This window comes from Chelonia mydas, chromosome 7 (genome assembly GCF_015237465.2).
Source record: "Chelonia mydas isolate rCheMyd1 chromosome 7, rCheMyd1.pri.v2, whole genome shotgun sequence".
Lineage (NCBI taxonomy): Eukaryota > Metazoa > Chordata > Testudines > Cheloniidae > Chelonia > Chelonia mydas.
Window position 1 is genome coordinate 39,388,977 of NC_057853.1, and position 19,388 is coordinate 39,408,364.

Sequence of the window (19,388 nt, forward strand, 5' to 3'; positions counted from 1 at the left end):
TGGAAAACACTTAAAGTACAAATCACAAGAGATTGGCAATAAACCACAAATCTATTGTGACACATACAACCTCACAAATTTTAGAGCTTGTTATTTTTGAGTTAAGATGACAAGCTGTAAGGGGATAGAAGGTGTTTTAATCCTTACATTTTAACTCCCACTTGTCTCTCAGCACACACAAACACTCGCCTACATAAGCATCTTTAATGGGACAGTGGCTATTTTGCAAAACTTTGAAACATTCTCTAGGTACAAACATTTTTACTGCTAGTCCTATTAGATACAAGTTTAACAGAAGCTGTCCAGTCCGTTAAAATCTTCTTGCACACTTCTTGATATTTAGTTCCAATCTTCAGGTGATCAGTACAGTCTAATTCTATTTACTGTGCAGTATTATTAACCAAAAGCACAGACGACTCCTAAACTGTTAGGATTTGTCAAATGCTGCTGTTTAGAATGCTAGAGTATATCAACACTAACTAACATGCAAAATAATACCTTATAAATTTCTGAAGCATCTTTCATCCTCATTATACAGGAGTTGAAGAGTATAGTGACAGTTGTACTTAAGATAGTGTTTCATTTCTAAAGTGCGTTTTCAAGTACTTTTAATTTTTGCCAAATTTTTGGCCTTTTCAGCTGAGACTTTCAAGGTTTAGTCTTTGCCAAAATATGAATTCTGTTTTAAAGTCCAAGAAAAATTCATCAATTTTTGAGTACGAAGTGTTTTAAAAAATGTAACCTTTTACAAACAACTACAAAGCGATTCCCTGCCTCTCTCTTGGGGTTTGCTATTTTATGGTAGAATTAAACAATTTCAAATAGATTTATTCTGATAAAAATGTATTAACCTTGGGAGATGAGTTTATTTTTAACAGAATGGTTGTAAATTGAAAAGCATAGGACTGTGGGAAATGAGTATGAAGGAGCAGGGAAGATAGTTACAGGTCACTTGGGCAAAACTGTTCTTCACTATGTACTTTTAGGATCTGGTTCAATTCCTGTTGGAAGCCAATGGAAACACTCCCAATGTCTTCAATGGAAGTTGAACAGAGTCCTTGGACTGGCAGGGGGAAAAAAAACAATCACAGAGCAAGCTCTGTGTACAATTTTTAAACATTAGTAATTTATTTGAAAAAAATATATTTTCAAACACAACAAATTAACTACCCACACAATTATGTTTGAGTTATCTAAGCGCAAAAAGGAACATCATTATTTAAGAAGTGGGTTACATTTTCTTTCAAGCTCACAAAGTAATTGAAAATTGCTGGAGACCAAGCATGAGAAATTTAATCCTACAAGAACTGTTTTGGGGAAGGAGGGAGAGTAATGATCGAATGACTGAAAACAGGGATTTAAAAGGAAATGGCCACCTCAGCCACAACCATGACATCAGCGACATGATGCTATAATAATTTGTTTTCTATAATATTTGTATTTTCCTCTTCCTCTTTAATTACCAGCCATTAGCCCTTAATGCTAAATATTCTTTCAATATGCTTTGAAATATTCCTGAAGGGAAAAGGCCATCACCTAACCTCTGCCTCCTCCCCATCCACAGTATTTCCTTTCTTCCCACCTGTCCACAGGCTCAATTGTGACGATAAGGCATGGCCAAAGTAGGGATCAATATGGAGGTGCACCAGCAATTCACAGGAGAGCAAGGAGATTGTTGCTACTTTGCTTCCCTTTGACAGGATACAACAGGTATTTCACCTGGTTAAGGTAATTTCCACTGGCTTCTGTAAAGCCATTCCTGCTTCCTCTGGTGAATGGCCCTATGATGACACAGTCCTTGTGCCCAGAGGAGCTAAATGAACACAGTTGTGTCCAGTCCCTGTGAAGGTGCTCACCAGGGCCACCGGGGACTACTTGAGACCTTTCCACACCTTGCCAAGTACAACTGAGACCCCAGAATTCAGAAGAATAAGTTGAAAGGAGCTTAACCTCTCAGCTTAATGGAGAGACCAGGTCTCAAGTTTCACGTAATGATTCCATGACTGCAATGTAAACGTACTCCTGAAGTGTGGCTAATGACTTATTCATTGTTTTGCTCATAGGTGTGTGTGTCAGAGATGGAATTTACCTGCAGTGACAGACATGTACATTTGTGTAATGGGCAGTAAGGGGAGCTGCGATGTTCTCACAGGTGTGCATTTCTTCTATCAAGCTTAGGCTTTTGCAACAGCACCTATCTCCAGTATATGCCGCTCTTGAGCATTGTTATTTTGGGGCTATGGTGTAAATGCTAACAGCAATGTCCTTTGCTTTTTAATATCGGAGGAAGAAAACCCGCTTTCTCCATTAGTTATACACACGCCCCTGCCCCTTGCTGAACAAAATGAGACAATCAAAAGGAGGTATGCTTATTAAAAAGTGGTGATGCTGAAGTAGAGTTTACTTTGGTTTGGCTTTTTCGTGTGTGTTTGGTGAGATAGGTACATATGTAGCCTTGCACGTTAGTTGTGGCTAGGGCTGCATCTTAGGGTGCATCTAGATGGCAAAAAACCCAGCACCCGCAGCAGGGTCAACTGACTCGTTCCCACTTGGGCTGGAGCCCAAGCTTTGAACACTGATTTACACTCAGAGATCTTCCAAACACAGCCATTAACACACCTATGAATATGTAGGTCTCTGCTGTGAAGAGGAGGAGGAGAGGCACAGAAAACAAACATTTAAAACACATCAGATGTCTTTGTCCTTTTAAAGCATGAGTAGAAAAATTAGGCAGGGTATTTGAGCAAGTGACAAGTACTTGGCTGAATAGGGTGACCAGATGTCCTGGAGTCAGAAGGACAGTCACAATATTTGGGGCTTTGTCTTACATAGGCGCCTCTTAACCCCCACCCCCATCCCGATTTTTCACACTTTCTGTCTGGTCACCCTATTGCTGAATAGCACAAAGCTGTTGATTTTTGGCCCATTTCTCACAACGGATAAGGTTGCTAAAATAAGATGTAAATGAGGATAGCGATATTAGCAATTAGAACAGATTATTCTGGGGAAAAAATTAGTCAGAAAGACATTTCTGTATATCATATTTTTTGTTTTTAATTATTTGAATCAGAAAACACAAAGCACCAAAATGTTTTCTTCATTTTTAGTTGAAAGTTTCCCTGTCCGGATTACTTCTAAATGACAGTGCTGCCATCTTGAATGTACCAGCAATCGCAGTCCAATCAAAAGTAATACTTCTGGGAATACCTGTATGACTGATAAAATGAATGATTCCAGATGTACCTCTGACATGTAACTAATGATTCCCAAACTTATTACCCAGAAAAAATGCTTGCTAACTATACTGTAGGAATTAAGAATACAATGGTGACCAGCTGAAAGCATCTGTTGAAATTGGGTATTTGGCTCTTTAGATTATCAGGCAGTCCAGTATCCCTGCTTCACGTCATCTCTATGACTCAGCTTACCTGTGTAATACATGCCCCAGTGAAAGCCACAATCACAGCCACAACGTTAACAGTAAGTTGGAACTGTAGGAACTTGGAGATGCTATCATAGACATTACGGCCCCACATTACAGCCTTCACAATGCTACTGAAATTATCATCCGTCAAGATAATATCTGAGGCTTCCTTTGCAACATCAGTACCCGCAATACCCTGGAAAAAAATTGCAGAAAATTATGATAAAAATGAGTTATTGGAAAGAAAAAGCAGTAGTTAGAAAATAGATCTTTGGACATCCCTTCCCACTGCACATTTATGCTTTGACCACCGAATGAACTAATAGTATTTGGTGAGTACATGCTGCGTCTTGGACATGTTGGATAATAGGTTTGGAGGTATGTGCCGATAGACAGCAAAGGAACACCTTGTGATGAGCTATTTGAGTATTTTATGATAGCAACCGATGCTGACTAAGGGAGCGAACATCCATGTGTTGCTGGAGTTCTCATGTTTGGTTTTTTTTTTAAATATGCATATACAGAATTGCCAGTACAAATTGGAATTGCACAGCTCAATTTGAATTCAGCATCTATTATGCCGTCAATTTCTTCTGTTTTCAGATGCCGTTGCAGTAGTGCCACAAAATGTCGGAGGACTAGTAAGTTGTATTTGGAGGTGGATTTTTACCAAGTCAAAATAATGTCCTATTAAATTGGAGAGTGTTCTTCCTGCTCCACCTTGCTATCAGGGAGAATACTGAATGCACTTTCCTCTACTGGTATCAGCATTCTGCATATTCTCAATATTTATTTTGATAAGATTCTTGCAAAAATCAGCCAAGCAAAACTCCTCCTCTGTTTATCACAATGTGTAAAAGTGGATTCTGAAACTGCATTAAAACTGCTGACGTGCTGATTACAGCCATTTCTAGAAAACGGAAACTTCTCCACATGCTTCTTTCTTCTCTAAATGAACAATCACTGAACCATTTCACTCCATGTGTTACATAAACAGAAAAACTCCCTTTAAGCAAATCTATGATGCAAATAAAGTGACAACTGGCTATGTTCAGGGTCATACCATTGCAAAGCCAACATCGGCTTTTTTAAGTGCCGGTCCATCATTGGTTCCATCACCAGTCACTGCAACAACCTGCCTCTGCTCCACCTGCGTGCTGTCAATAATACCTGCAAAATATATCGACAATACATAGAATATTCACCTTAATATCTGGCTGATGTGTCATGGGCCCCCACCGAGAATACAGATTTAGTTCCCATGGAAAACGATGTAGTAAGCCATATAAGTGACTCCTGCCATCATTACGGAGGATCATACGGGGACTGATCCTGCACCCAACAAAATCATTGGCAAAACTCTCATAAGCTTCAATAGGAACAGGATCAGCCCATTATGTGTTTCCTTGTGAAAGATGAAGATTTCTACTATTTGAAACTTTGTTTCCCAATATTATCCACTGAGGCCCCAATTCCCTGATTAACTGTAACGGGACTTGAGTATGTGCTTCAGTGCCTTGTTGAATGAGGACAAACTTAAGCAACAGCTTAAGACAGACATATATGCTTTCCTAAATCCAAGCCTTCATTGGCACATCTGGCTTTTTGGGATGTCTCCAGGGAAGTTTAGCCTACATACCCAGACCACAACTGCTGTTTTCTGGAGCTATATTAGGATTTTCCTCAGACATATTCAGCTCTGCCAAGTACTGAAGTGACGAATAAAGCAATATCAACTAAATAAGAAATTTTGAAGTAATATATTTTAGTGTACTAGAAGTATAAATAATAATAATGCTTCGTATTTCTCTAATTACTTCCTTCCAAGAACCTTAAAATGTTTTATAACAGGAACAAATTCAGTCTCCTCTCATCCTGATGCAACAGGAAAGTATTTTCCACACTCTACAGATGGGGAGACTGAGGGAGTGATTTAAATTACTTGCCAGAGGTCACACAAGAAACATTATACTTTAGTCATAAGATCATCATTACACTAAGTTTCATTTCCAAATTTAATTTGGAGTACATGATGAGTTGTGTTTATTGCCTTTGATACACACGCTGAAAAAAATGCTATAATTAAGGCCTGCATTGTTATTTAAGCAAAGTCACAGAGTTAAATCTGTGAGATTATAGGATCTAATAATTACTAGTTATTGAACCACTCGTGTATGCTGTTTATTGTATATACAGCAAACTTTTCAAATTTTGTTATATTGAACATCAAGATCTTAAACTTTTATATCCACCCATAATTTTCTTTCTGTAATACAGAACAATATGCTATATCTTTAATATTAAAGGCAATACTAATTCACTAATAAGGCTTATTATTGCTATTAATCATTTAGGTATCATTTAAGACAATGTTTTATTACAGACTGCAAATAGGAATTGCTTCACACGGGGGCATAGTGTACTAGATCAGACACTGAATGAACCCAAAGGAGGTATAATAGCCTGACGCCTAACTATACAAAAATAACCATTCCCATAAATGACCAAATGAAGGAGGACACTGTCCAGATAAAGGGTAACATTTACAGAAGCATTTGAGTGACTTAGGAGCCTAACTCCCATTTTCAAAAAGGGCACACACACTGAGACATTGAGTCCCACTGATTTTCAATGAGACAGAAGCACTTTTGACAATTCTACCCAACATCCATAGACTGTATTTCAAAACTAGGGTTTGCTCCTTCTCCCATTGAAGAATGGGAGCTTTATCACCAATTTAAATGTAAGCAGAATCAGATGCAAAGTATTACATGTGTTAACAACTTCCCAGATTATTAAAACTAGTTTTTATTTTAATTGATTTTAATGTTCATAATTTATTCTGGTTGTTTAACCTTTCCACTTAAACCAGCTTGGATGGTGAAACTAGATGAGTCAGTTTAAATCCCCCTGAGACACCCATGTCTGCCATTCTCCTGCAGTGCTTCTAGTTGGCATGCATAAGTAATCCCTATTATTTGTTCCCATTTCCCTGGGCTCTGTTGTCATTTCGGTCAGCTTAATGTGATGGAAGGTGACTGGCCCATCATGGATGCTACCATAAATTAATAAATACAAAGTTTCATTAGGTTTTTTTTTTTATAGTTGATTACATTTCTATTCTCATACTCTAGTGTAGTGTTCTCAAAGTGCAGGGCACATCCATAAAGGACTAGCTGGAAACTGACAGTTAAGAGAGGGCTGAACTCCTCTCTCTGTTGCTATTCTTTCATTTTAAAGAAATAAGTTTCTAGTTACTGTAATTAAATATTCAAAACATGAAGAGGATTATACCTGAGTTTGCAGAGAGCCTGAAACAATAACTGGGATGTGAAATGTCCAGTACATTTCAATGAGAGCTAAGTCAAATGCATATAATGGCATTTTACACGTAAACATTATTAACTGTGTCACCGCCCATCAAAGCATGTAACTTGAACTACCAGTGTGATGCTGTGGCCAAATGGGCTAATGCAATCCTTGGATGCATGAATAGGGGATTCTCAAGTAATAGAGAGGTTATTTTACTTCTGTATTTGGCACTGGCATGGCCTCTGCCAGAAAACTGTTTCCAATTTTGGTGTCCACAATTCAAGAAAGATGTTGAAAAATTGGAGAGGTTTCAGAGAAGAGCCATAATTATGATTAAAGGATTAGAAAACATGCCTTATAGTGACAGATTCAAGGAACAAAATTTAGTAAGTTTAACAAGATTAAGGGTTGACTTGATCACAGTCTATGAGTACCTACATGGGGAACAAATATTTGAAAATGGGCTCTTCAATCTAGCAAAGAAAGGTATAACACAAGGAACTTGAAGTTAAATTCACATTGGAAATAAGATACATTTTTAATTGTGAGAGTAATTAACTATTGGAATAATTTACCAAAGCTCATGGTGTATTCTCCATCACTGGCAATTTTTAAAATCAAGACTGGATGTTTTTTTTTCCTAAAGGATATGCTCTAGGAATTATTTTGGGGAAGTTCTATGGCCTGTGTTATACAAGACGTCAGACCAGATGATCACAATGGTCCCTTCTAGCTTTGGAATCTATGAAAAAAGATAACTGTCATAATATGAAGATTTTACACCTGCATTTCCCAAAGGGGAGGGAAGCAGAAGCTATATAAATTAAAGAGAAAGGTCCTTAGCAACAAATGTTGGAATTGTCGGGGGCATGACTGGTTTAATTGTCCTGATTGGGCTCTGCTTGCAAATGTTTGGAATACACTGCACTTAAATACTGCTGCAGTGTTTGGGTTTCCAACACATCAGGGTAAAGTGTAAATGAAAAAACCAAAATATTTTAATTGGAATTTTTTTGTTTGTTTTTTTTAAAAAAGAGTATGTAAACATTTCTGTTCACATTCAGTTTTGTAGCCCTGAAATTACATTTGTTTGTATTTCATTAACAAACAAGGTCTAGACTACCTGGAAGTTTCCCTTTTCACCACATGAACGTAATCCCTTTTATTTTACATTAATCCAGTCTCATAATACTACTTTTATGTATTATGCTTCATAATAAAGATGCTGAAGGAGAACTCATAATGCTTTATCATTAATACATCACTAATACATTTGCCATAGTGTGTTATGGTTAACAATACCTACATTTAAATGGAATCATTTGAGACTACTCAGTTTATAGAAAAAAAAGGAAGCATTTTAATGCACTTTTAATTTAATTACATTTATTTCAATAGTATCGAAATCTTACCAAGGGTTTCAGACTTTCACAATGGTTATGAAAGTCTAACAGTCCACGTACAAATCTACTAACATCTACCCTTAGCCGGGGGAAAATTATCATGAAAAAATTAGTATTTAAAAATTAACAAAATAATATTACTTGTGCTCCCTTCCGGCCTTAAACTCTATGAATCCGTGAACTGGAATTTTGAGACTCTTGTTTAATCAGCCACAGACATACGGAATCTTCTAAAGTTGTAAACAAAGGGAAATAAGTTCCAAGGATGGTCATTGTATTGCCTAGCGGAACTATATTTGTTTCCCTTCCTAATCTGCATCTGTTCCTGTGCCACAACTGGTGTGTGGCATGCAATTCCCATCTGTTCTTCATGATCTCGTTAAAATGGAACACAGTGGTACCTTGGAGAAAAAGCCTCTTTATTAATATCATGGCTAAACCAGAACAGTTCACCCTTTTAGGCTTTAGGTCAATAAACCACTAGAATGCAACCAGAGAAAAAGAGGTCCCACCGCAATGCCAATGGTTTTGATGATATCATGGAACAATATAATCATCTAGTGTCAATGAAACTGAACTATATGAGATATAGGGCCAAGGTAGAGAAGAAGAATGTCAGTGGTATGAAACACAGTCCAAGTTCATTGGACACTTGCATAGACTCCTTAGAGGAATACACAGCTTCTGTGAAGGACATTTCCTTCTCATTCAATCAGCTGAAAAATCATGACAAAACTGGTCCAAATAGCAAAACCGCCAGTAACTTGGATCCCATAAAAGACAATCATCATACCCCAGGACATACCTTTGTGAAAAGCTCTCAAATATTGGATAAACTATCTGGGGTAGATGATCCGAGATTGGGGAGCAAGAACCATCCCACCACTCTTGATAAAGTTGAGGCTTATCATACACCCAGAAGCACTGAAAGCTCTGAGCAGTGTACTGTCACTCCTTCCAGAGCCAATTAGTGTTCCTCTAGACTTACTAAAAGTCAGAAAAGAGCAAGTAGGCTAAAATCATCACTGAAGGCAATCTTCCAACCTTCCTGAAGGATGCAATCATCTGTCCAGTTCTCAAGAAACTAACAATTCCCGTTTGCATTGAAATGATATTTCGCTTGTCTACAAATCAAGCAACTTTAGTATAAGGACTAGAAAGGGAGCTGAAGTATATTGCCTCTTCTGGTGGCATTTGGCTAAGACAGTCTGTGACTGAATTTTGAGACTAGTGACAGGCTGGGGAGAAAGGCATTTCAAGATAAATAGGCTTTGATGTTTCCTGACTAAGCCAAAAAAATCTCAGAGAAGGGGGTAAAAATGTAAAATGATTAAAAGAATTTTCCTTGCTAGGACCTATCACAGCACTTCTCTTTCTCGCTAATGCTTGTGGAAGAAAAAGTAATCTTTTCACCAGTTTCCATGAGGTTATGATTTCTTGACCTCCAGAAGGTTGGAGTTACTAGGATCTGCTAGTCAAACTGCAAATACTGATGAATTTGAGTTGACTAAGATTTCATATATACTAGAACTTGAATAAATGATTAATTTATTCTGATTTTTATAAGGTCTAATGATTAGTTTGTGTTTTCAATGTGTGCAGTGATTTGCTTTGGATATCACCAAATAAGCAACACCATTAGCTCTTACTATTTAGTTATTTACACTTCTTTCTTCACCTCTTGTTATTAACACATCCTTTCATGTTCATCTAATAATTTTTGAAGATACTTTCAAAAACCCAGCACTGAAGCAGTTAGTCTCTCGAACCCACCATTCCTTTGCAAAGCACTGAAAACCAAATTCCATTGCCACCTGACATCTGCCAACATCCTGGGCCTCTCACAATCAGTCTCCAAAGTGCAATCATGGCAAGGATAAACTGCATTAACTGCTGACCTCACAGTGGTTATGAACTGAGACCTAACCTCAATGCTTATCTGATTCTACTACCTCTCTTCTGCCTTCATAGATTGATTGTGCTGGGCATCACAAAATGGGGAAGAGATGGCCAGCCCTCTGTAGAGATAGAGGTGGTTAGGGACTATTTAGAAAAGCTGGACGTGCACAAGTCCATGGGGCCAGACGAATTGCATCCGAGAGTGCTGAAGGAATTGGCGGCTGTGATTGCAGAGCCCTTGGCCATTATCTTTGAAAACTCGTGGCGAACGGGGGAAGTCCCGGATGACTGGAAAAAGGCTAATGTAGTGCCCATCTTTAAAAAAGGGAAGAAGGAGGATCCTGGGAACTACAGGCCAGTCAGCCTCACCTCAGTCCCTGGAAAAATCATGGAGCAGGTCCTCAAAGAATCAATCCTGAAGCACTTAGAGGAGAGGAAAGTGATCAGGAACAGTCAGCATGGATTCACCAAGGGAAGGTCATGCCTGACTAATCTAATCGCCTTTTATGATGAGATTACTGGTTCTGTGGATGAAGGGAAAGCAGTGGATGTATTGTTTCTTGACTTTAGCAAAGCTTTTGACACGGTCTCCCACAGCATTCTTGTCAGCAAGTTAAGGAAGTATGGGCTGGATGAATGCACTATAAGGTGGGTAGAAAGCTGGCTAGATTGTCGGGCTCAACGGGTAGTGATCAATGGCTCCATGTCTAGTTGGCAGCCGGTGTCAAGTGGCGTGCCCCAGGGGTCGGTCCTGGGGCCCGTTTTGTTCAATATCTTCATAAATGATCTGGAGGATGGTGTGGATTGCACTCTCAGCAAATTTGCGGATGATACTAAACTGGGAGGAGTGGTAGATACGCTGGAGGGGAGGGATAGGATACAGAAGGACCTAGACAAATTGGAGGATTGGGCCAAAAGAAATCTGATGAGGTTCAATAAGGATAAGTGCAGGGTCCTGCACTTAGGATGGAAGAATCCAATGCACCGCTACAGACTAGGGACCGAATGGCTAGGCAGCAGTTCTGCGGAAAAGGACCTAGGGGTGACAGTAGACGAGAAGCTGGATATGAGTCAGCAGTGTGCCCTTGTTGCCAAGAAGGCCAATGGCATTTTGGGATGTATAAGTAGGGGCATAGCGAGCAGATCGAGGGACGTGATCGTTCCCCTCTATTCGACACTGGTGAGGCCTCATCTGGAGTACTGTGTCCAGTTTTGGGCCCCACACTACAAGAAGGATGTGGATAAATTGGAAAGAGTCCAGCGAAGGGCAACAAAAATGATTAGGGGTCTAGAGCACATGACTTATGAGGAGAGGCTGAGGGAGCTGGGATTGTTTAGTCTGCAGAAGAGAAGAATGAGGGGGGATTTGATAGCTGCTTTCAACTACCTGAAAGGGGGTTCCAAAGAGGATGGCTCTAGACTGTTCTCAATGGTAGCAGATGACAGAACGAGGAGTAATGGTCTCAAGTTGCAATGGGGGAGGTTTAGATTGGATATTAGGAAAAACTTTTTCACTAAGAGGGTGGTGAAACACTGGAATGCGTTACCTAGGGAGGTGGTAGAATCTCCTTCCTTAGAGGTTTTTAAGGTCAGGCTTGACAAAGCCCTGGCTGGGATGATTTAACTGGGACTTGGTCCTGCTTTGAGCAGGGGGTTGGACTAGATGACCTTCTGGGGTCCCTTCCAACCCTGATATTCTATGATTCTATGATTCTACGATTGCAAGGTCCTGATAACTCACTGACAAAGTTTTGTAGGAGTGGACTTAATAGCATTCTGAAGGCTTCAATCATTCCTCTGAAAAACAACCCAGACTACTGTGATAAACAGCTCCTTATCCTCCAGAACACTCAGATGCAGCATCCTGAAAAGATCCAGACTTTTTAATCTTATTTTTAACATTTGGCATGTGATGTCATGGTGATACACACTTATCACCAATATGCATCTTTACATCTTCACTTAAACATATACCACTAATGCCATCACAAAGATGTGTCAAATGCCGGTGAGAGATAAGCACTTGGACGAAAAACAGCTAGATCAGGCTTAACCCAGGTAAGACTAAAGTGATTTGGTAGGAAAATGGAAATACTGTGAGCAGCCTGGCAGGACACTGATTTCTACCTTCATCAAGGACATCTGCCTTCCATTTGACAAATTAGCACCAAATATTGGGGATTTATAGAGCTAATCCTAGTTAATGATAGTTGCAGTGGTGAGAAATACTGAGAAACTAATGCTTCTTTTTGGACCAGTACCTACCACAGTTATCCGTTTGCTTGTCAATTTCCATATTAAACTATTAACATTCACTCTACCTGGCACTGAAGGTTGAGACTCCAGCTTGCAAAGCACACAGTAGACCATTTCCCAACCACCCACAGCACTTCAGACCAGTGCTCAGAACCCTTTACTGGTTTATCATTCATTAACAGAGCCAATCAAGGTTCTGGTCTACAGCTTACAGGTCCCACTGGGCAGAGACCAATTCTCCGTTCATGACCTGCCTGGACAACTACACTCATCTAAGACAATGCAGCTGAGGGTGAAGCTCAGAAGAGCTGGCAATTAGGGATCTTTGGTGGAGGGCCAGTGATTGTGAAATGGCCTATAACAGGAGACCAGCATGGGCTATTTTCAGTACAAGATGAAAATCGACCAGTTTGCAAAAGTCTCCCTTAATAATTGAGGAAAAAGAATTAATAATAAATATATTTGTATAAAGAATATAACGACAAAAGCAGGCTCACACCAAAAAAAGGTCATGAGCAAGGTCCACTGTATGAGAACCTTATTTATGGTACTGTGTTTATAGGATCTGTTACAGCGTTCAGTGAAGAATATCGATAGGGATGGGACCTGATTCAGAGAATGGGCACTTCATTACAACTCCACTGGTTCACAGTTTCTGTAAGAATATATTTTGGTTTCAAATGCTCACTTTTAGAGTCAGAAAAACAGTTGATGGTAAACAACTTTAGTCCAGTCAGATGCTTACATACAGAGTTTTAACACACAGCTCCACAAGATATGGAAGAACAACTCCAAGAGTCATGTGGTTTCCGAAACTATCTCCCCTTACATATCTCTGATCCGAACCCCTCAACATGATCTGGATGTAGCCATAAGCATCTACTACTCCAGTACAGGACAACAAGATCTCATATACAACTTAAAATGAAATATATCAACTCACATGTCTCCCTACCTTCAAGGAGCTGTTAGATCAAATCCGCTCTGGACCATATTACAGAGATTATTAGTCAGCAAGTGTGTCTTCCATTTCATCTATAAGTAAACCCCTTTCTACCCGCTGCTTAGATCAAAGGCATCGACAAGTGGAGCCTCAGGTTTCACTTCATTGCAGCATAAATGCCAGGTTATTTTAACACATCTCAGTAGCAATGCCACCCTTCGAGTTATCTGTAAAATACTATTTGTTTTAAAAGAACAGAACAGATTGGGATTTAGTTGTCCCTTCCCACGTCTGCCAATAAACTGAAACAATGAGAGACAAGGAATGCTAAAAATATGAAGATTCCAGCCACACTTATGTTTAGGTACTACTGGTCCACTATGATGGATCACCTAATATGTATTTCTTTTACAAATTTAATACAAGCAATTGTATTAAATATATCTTCTAAAAATATTTGCTCAGCTCACATCAACCTTTAAAATTTAGATACATTTCCTAACTTTAAAACTTTTACAGGCTCTTGGTTAATCATATAATAATTTAGAGCTTTTACTTAAAAGGAAACTTGAAATAAAATTAGTCATAGTTAAAACCCTTCTTCCCATGAGGCCCACTGCCAATGATTGTGTTCTTACAATCACATCACATTTTTTTCTACTCTGCTGCTATGTGAATGACTCTCAGATGTAATAGGGGAAACTGACTGACTATAGAGAGAACAGTGAAACTGACTATTTACAAGAGTGTTTCAAATCCAGAAGTATACTGATAAAAATATAGAAAATAATTTTTCCTCTAGTTTCTTTCAGTTTTGTTAATCTTAGGACCTGGATCCTGCAAACGTACTCACGTGAGTTGTCCCATGGACTATTCACATGCAAAAAGTTAAGTGTTTAAGTGTGTGCAGAATTAGGCCCTTGGGATGGGGGGTGGGGAGGGATGTAACTTGCAACAACAGTGGGTACATTTTCAGACAGAACTGTGATATTTAAGTGCCTGGTGCTCCAATATAAACATTACATACTATTAGAATGAAACAGAAAAGAATATGACTGCAGACCCTTGTCCTGCAATCAGATCAGCAGATGCAGACACCTGAGCCCATGCAGAACCCACTGATTTCAATAGGGCTGGAGCAGACACTTGTTTGGGAACATCCAATTACAAGACTGAGGCCTTAAAGGGTAACCTCAAGGCACCGAGGGGCTGCTACATGTTATATACAGAATACATATTATAAAATGCATGCACGCACACACACACACAGACAGGGGATTCATTTCTAGATTGAAATAAATCTTATCTTCATGTCCAAGAAAAAAAACTTCTCAAACCTATTTTGGAAGCTGAAAACTCCAGTGCCTTGGAGCAGCCTTACATATGTAACAAAGTAGTGCCTTCCCAACTTGAAATGCTGAACGATGCCTTTCTGAGTCTCAATGTTACAAAAGAACAAAAATGTATAATAAAAGTGTCTTATGCTATATAAAAATGATTTTTGCTGGGCAGGATTGTGGCAGTGAAATAAAAAAGTGCTCCCTCCCTCCGGCAGCTGTATGTCATTAAAAATTAAATATGAAAGTTTGTTTTGTGATGTGTATTTTTAGCCCTAGAGTGAACCTAATGCATCAAAGAGAAAACTCTCTCTGTCCCCCAAGTGACTGAGAAACACGTACTTCAGAACTAGTGAACATTTAAATAATTTCCTGTAACTTTTAAGGGCCCTTGAAGTGTTATAAATGAAAAAAGTTTCACAGCAATGAAGAGCTGCTCTTAAACTGCACTGAATAATTTGTTTTTTCATTTGATCTCATCATCATCTCTAAAATGTTACCAACAATACCAGTTATATAAGATATTTTGCAATGGAATATCTTTTTCAAAATCTCATACTGCACATACAGTAAATCTTGTTAATATTTTGTTGTTTACTTCTCTTCAACTGTTGATTTAATTTTCCTCTTAGGGGAAAATCCTGCATGATCCACTCACACAGGCAGTCTCCAACGATTTGTTTCCTTGATTTTATGACATTCTCAATATGCACTTCCATTAGAATTTAGAACCATGCACCGATATTAGGCTTTAGGGTAAGAATCTGTCTTGCATCTCAGAAGTGCAGCACAGAACTTTTGAGGGCTTTAAGCCGCCTTTGCACCCTTGCAATTTTGGGCTGTTCTGGGGGCCTAAACACCACCTGGCATAATTTAGTCCTGAAAAGCTAAGCTACAGCTGCTTGTATCCGTCTTCTGAGAAGCAGCAGTGAAGCCCAGAGTACCCACCATGCTACGTTGCTACCCCTGACACATTCCCTATGCCCGGGTTAGAAGGGGACGAGGGAAGGTTCTTCAGAAGACAGTCTATGGCTATCAACTTCCGTTCCTGTGTCAGGGGAATTCTCTTCTAGCCAGAGCCAGGGCTTTAAGAGATCATTTACACCACATTCTGGCTCCTTTACCCACCATACTGAGGCTGGAGGGAGGGTCAGAATCACCCTACATTTTCAAAAGTACACGGCTGCTACTCTGAAACCATTCATTTACAATGGGACTTATGCTCCCCAAAGTCATTTAGATGCTTTTCAAAATTCCACCCTAAGTTCCTGTGTCATCAGTTCAATATACAGGATAAAAGGATGTAGTCAGCAGCTATTTCTCACCCAGAATCTGAAAATACTTTAAGATTAAATCAGACCAACCACTAACACCCCATAGCACATATATCAGCCTGTATCACAGCCCTTCATCCCAACAGCCTGATTGTAGACATAGGCCTTGGAGTATGCCCTCAGGACCAACAGATTCAGGTTTCAGACCAAGGAAGGAACTGGTTCCACAGTGGAGGGGCCTCCATGGACAACACCCTGGAAACAGCACCTCTCTTTTCCATGAAAGAGACTCCATCTTGAGTGCCTCCGCTGACTGCAGCTGTGGCAGTGGGGTGGGGAGTGCACTTTATAAGTCAAAACAAACTCCTAAATATACACCTGGAACCTGCAGACAGCCAGTGGGGATTGAGGAATTAAATCAGTTTTATGCCAAAATGGAATCTGCTTTTTAAAACATGTAACCTTGCATTTAACCTCAAAGGTGGCAGAACTTTAGTCATGTGAATGGAGTCACCATGATGAAAAGACTCTCTTCCTAATACACAGATTCTCAAACTGTGGGGCATCCCTCCCTCCTTGGGGGTCATGGAGGAAAGTTCAGGGTGGGAGGGGGGTGAGCAGCAACACCAGGTGGCTTGTGTCAGCCACACAGTTGGGCCCAGGCAAGGGAGCACCACCTCCACACCCTCTCCTCACCTCAGTAAGCCACCCAGACTGGGTCAGTTGAACATTCACCACAGTCGTGCCGATTTCTGTTCCAGGCAGCCTTCGTGACCAGGGCTGGCTCTGCCCCAGAGACCATCAAACGTGCCTTCCCCCAACCTGGAAATCCAAGGGGGGAGGGGCAGGTATTGGCCCTGCCCTAGCAGTGCAACCTGGATGCAAGGCAGAAGCAGCCCACTACTGAGGAAGCCTTGGCTGGGTCATTGGTAAGCATTGGTGTATTTGAAACTTAAACGTACATGTAATTTAATTCAAGTTGTGTTAAGGTCTCTGTTAGGTTTATGAGCAGGCTATCAAGAATACTTTTGTGTGTGTATTTTTGTCTGGGTTGTGGGGGACACAACCAAAAATTGGGGGGCTCAGCTTAAAACGTTAAAAACCGCTCTCCTAAAGATATCAGCAAGTAGAGCTCTTACCCTTGTATTGCTGTTTTTAGGTAAGTTTGAATATATATATTTTAAATTGTGGGTTATTTTTAATCAACAGCTGCATACAAATATCAAAAAATCTATAGCTCCTCTCTCATTAATAACTGTTAGTTCTTCCTACTTCTTATTAAGTACCTCTTACCTGCATGCATGCTCTTCCACTCCCAGTCCATGCCACATTCTAATCTAAGGGCATGTCTACACTTATCTCTGGAGCGACTGATCCAGCAGGGGGTTGATTTATCGCGTCTAGTGAAGACACGATAAATCGACCGCCGAGCGCTCTCCCGTCGACTCCGGCACTCTACCAGAGTGAGAAGCACAGGCGGAGTCAATGGGGGAGCGTCAGCAGTCAACCTACCGCAGTGTAGACACCATGGTAAGTAGATCTAAGTACGTAGACTTCAGCTATATTATTCACATAGTTGAAGTTGCGTAACTTATATCGATTCCCCCGCGCAGTGTAGACCAGGCCTAACTGAAAAGCCACAATGAAAATATTGACAAGCAAGAAATCAATGAATCACATTTTAATGAATCCACATTTGTATTTCCACCACTCCTGCAAGAGAAACTTCCTTTGTTATTTCCAGTTAGACTTTTCAGGTAGCCTACAAAGACAACAGACGTGACTGCCTGGGAAACCACGTCTGCCACTCTAGAGAAGAAGAGGGGTAAGGAGACAGGCAGTAAAAGAGTATGGGTATGCCCAGACATGGGCAACCACTTCATAGGATCACTAATTCACAGGGAATATGGAGGATGCATTGTATGGGTTTTCATATTCAAAACACCTGTTTATGAAGTAAACAAAAGCTGGTTTAAAATGAAACCACTTTGACCTACATTTGTTAAATACATGTTGAAACTTTGCTGAGAACTGCATTAAACCTATGAATTGTGCAGTGAGCCTGCAAACTCAGCCACAGAAAGAAATGTCAAAACTTGCACAAATGGCCTTTCAGTAAATTCCCTTGTCCTGCTCATCAATGCTAAGTTGTCTATGCAGCATTTGATAGAATGCTTATCCTTAAGGTACTGTATTATTTGATTCATCTTATTGATGATGTAAAGGGAAGTTTAAGTGACTTCCCCGAGGTCACAGAAGTCATCAGTGGCAGAGCTAGAAACAGAACACTACCTCACAGCGCAGTGCTCCAATCATTAGACAACACTCCTGTATTATAAAAGACGACAAAGCCCTGGTCTACACTAGGAGTTGAGGTCAAATTTAGCAGCATTAAATTGATTTAACCCTGCACCCGTCCACACGACGAAGCCTTTTTTTTTTTCGACTTAACGGGCTCTTAAAATCGATTTCCTTACTCCACCCCCAACAAGGGGATTAGTGCTGAAATCAGCCTTGCCGGGTCGAATTTGGGGTACTCCAGGAGCTATCCCAGAGTGCTCCATTGTGACCGCTCTGGACAGCACTCTCAACTCAGATGCACTGGCCAGGTAGACAGGAAAAGGCATGCGAACTTTTGAATTTCAAGTTCCTGTTTGGCCAGCGTGGCAAGCTGCAGGTGACTGCAGAGCTCATCAGCAGAGGTGACTATGATGGAGTCCCAGAATCGCAAAAGAGCTTCAGCATGGACTGAACAGGAGGTACGGGATCTGATCGCTGTATGGGGAGAGGAATCCGTGCTATCAGAACTCCGTTCCAGTTTTCAAAATGGCAAAACGTTTCTCAAAATCTCCCAGGGCATGAAGGACAGAGGCCATAACAGGGACCCGAAGCAGTGCCGTGTGAAACTTAAGGAGCTGAGGCAAGCCTACAAGAAAACCAGAGAGGCAAACAGCTGCTCCGGGTCAGAGCCCCAAACATGCCGCTTCTATGATGAGCTGCATGCCATTTTAGGGGGTTCAGCCACCACTACCCCAGCCGTGTTGTTTGACTCCTTCAATGGAGATGGAGGCAACACGGAAGCAGGTTTTGGGGACGAGGAAGATGATGGTGATGATGAGGTTGTAGATAGCTCACAGCAAGCAAGCGGAGAAACCGGTTTTCCCGACAGCCAGGAACTGTTTTTCACCCTGGACCTGGACCCAGTACCCCCCGAACCCACCCAAGGCTGCCTCCCGGACCCGCCAGGCAGAGAAGGGACCTCTGGTGAGTGTACCTTTTAAAATACTATACATGGTTTAAAAGCAAGCATGTTTAATGATTAATTTGCCCTTGCATTCGTGGCTCTCCTGGATGTACTCCCAAAGCCTTTGCAAAAGGTTTCTGGGGAGGGCAGCCTTATTCCGTCCACTATGGTAGGACACTTTACCACTCCAGGCCAGTAGCACATACTCGGGAATCACTGTAGAACAAAGCATTGCAGTGTACGTTTGCTGGCGTTCAAACAACATCCGTTCTTTATCTCTGTGTGTTATCCTCAGG

At 40.5% G+C, this 19,388-nt stretch overlaps 1 protein-coding gene across 17 annotated transcripts in view; it reads right to left on the reverse strand.

Moving 5' to 3' along the window:
• The window catches only part of ATP2B2 (ATPase plasma membrane Ca2+ transporting 2), a 708,548-nt gene that overhangs the window by 39,720 nt on the left and 649,440 nt on the right, over positions 1 to 19,388 (reverse strand). For all 17 annotated transcript variants that reach the window (XM_043550962.1, XM_043550952.1, XM_043550956.1 and 14 more), the window contains 2 exons: positions 4,488 to 4,594; positions 3,429 to 3,620 (listed from right to left, as the gene is read on the reverse strand). In XM_043550962.1, coding sequence (XP_043406897.1) covers positions 3,429 to 3,620; positions 4,488 to 4,594 — 299 coding nt within the window. The remainder of the gene's footprint in view (positions 1 to 3,428; positions 3,621 to 4,487; positions 4,595 to 19,388) is intronic.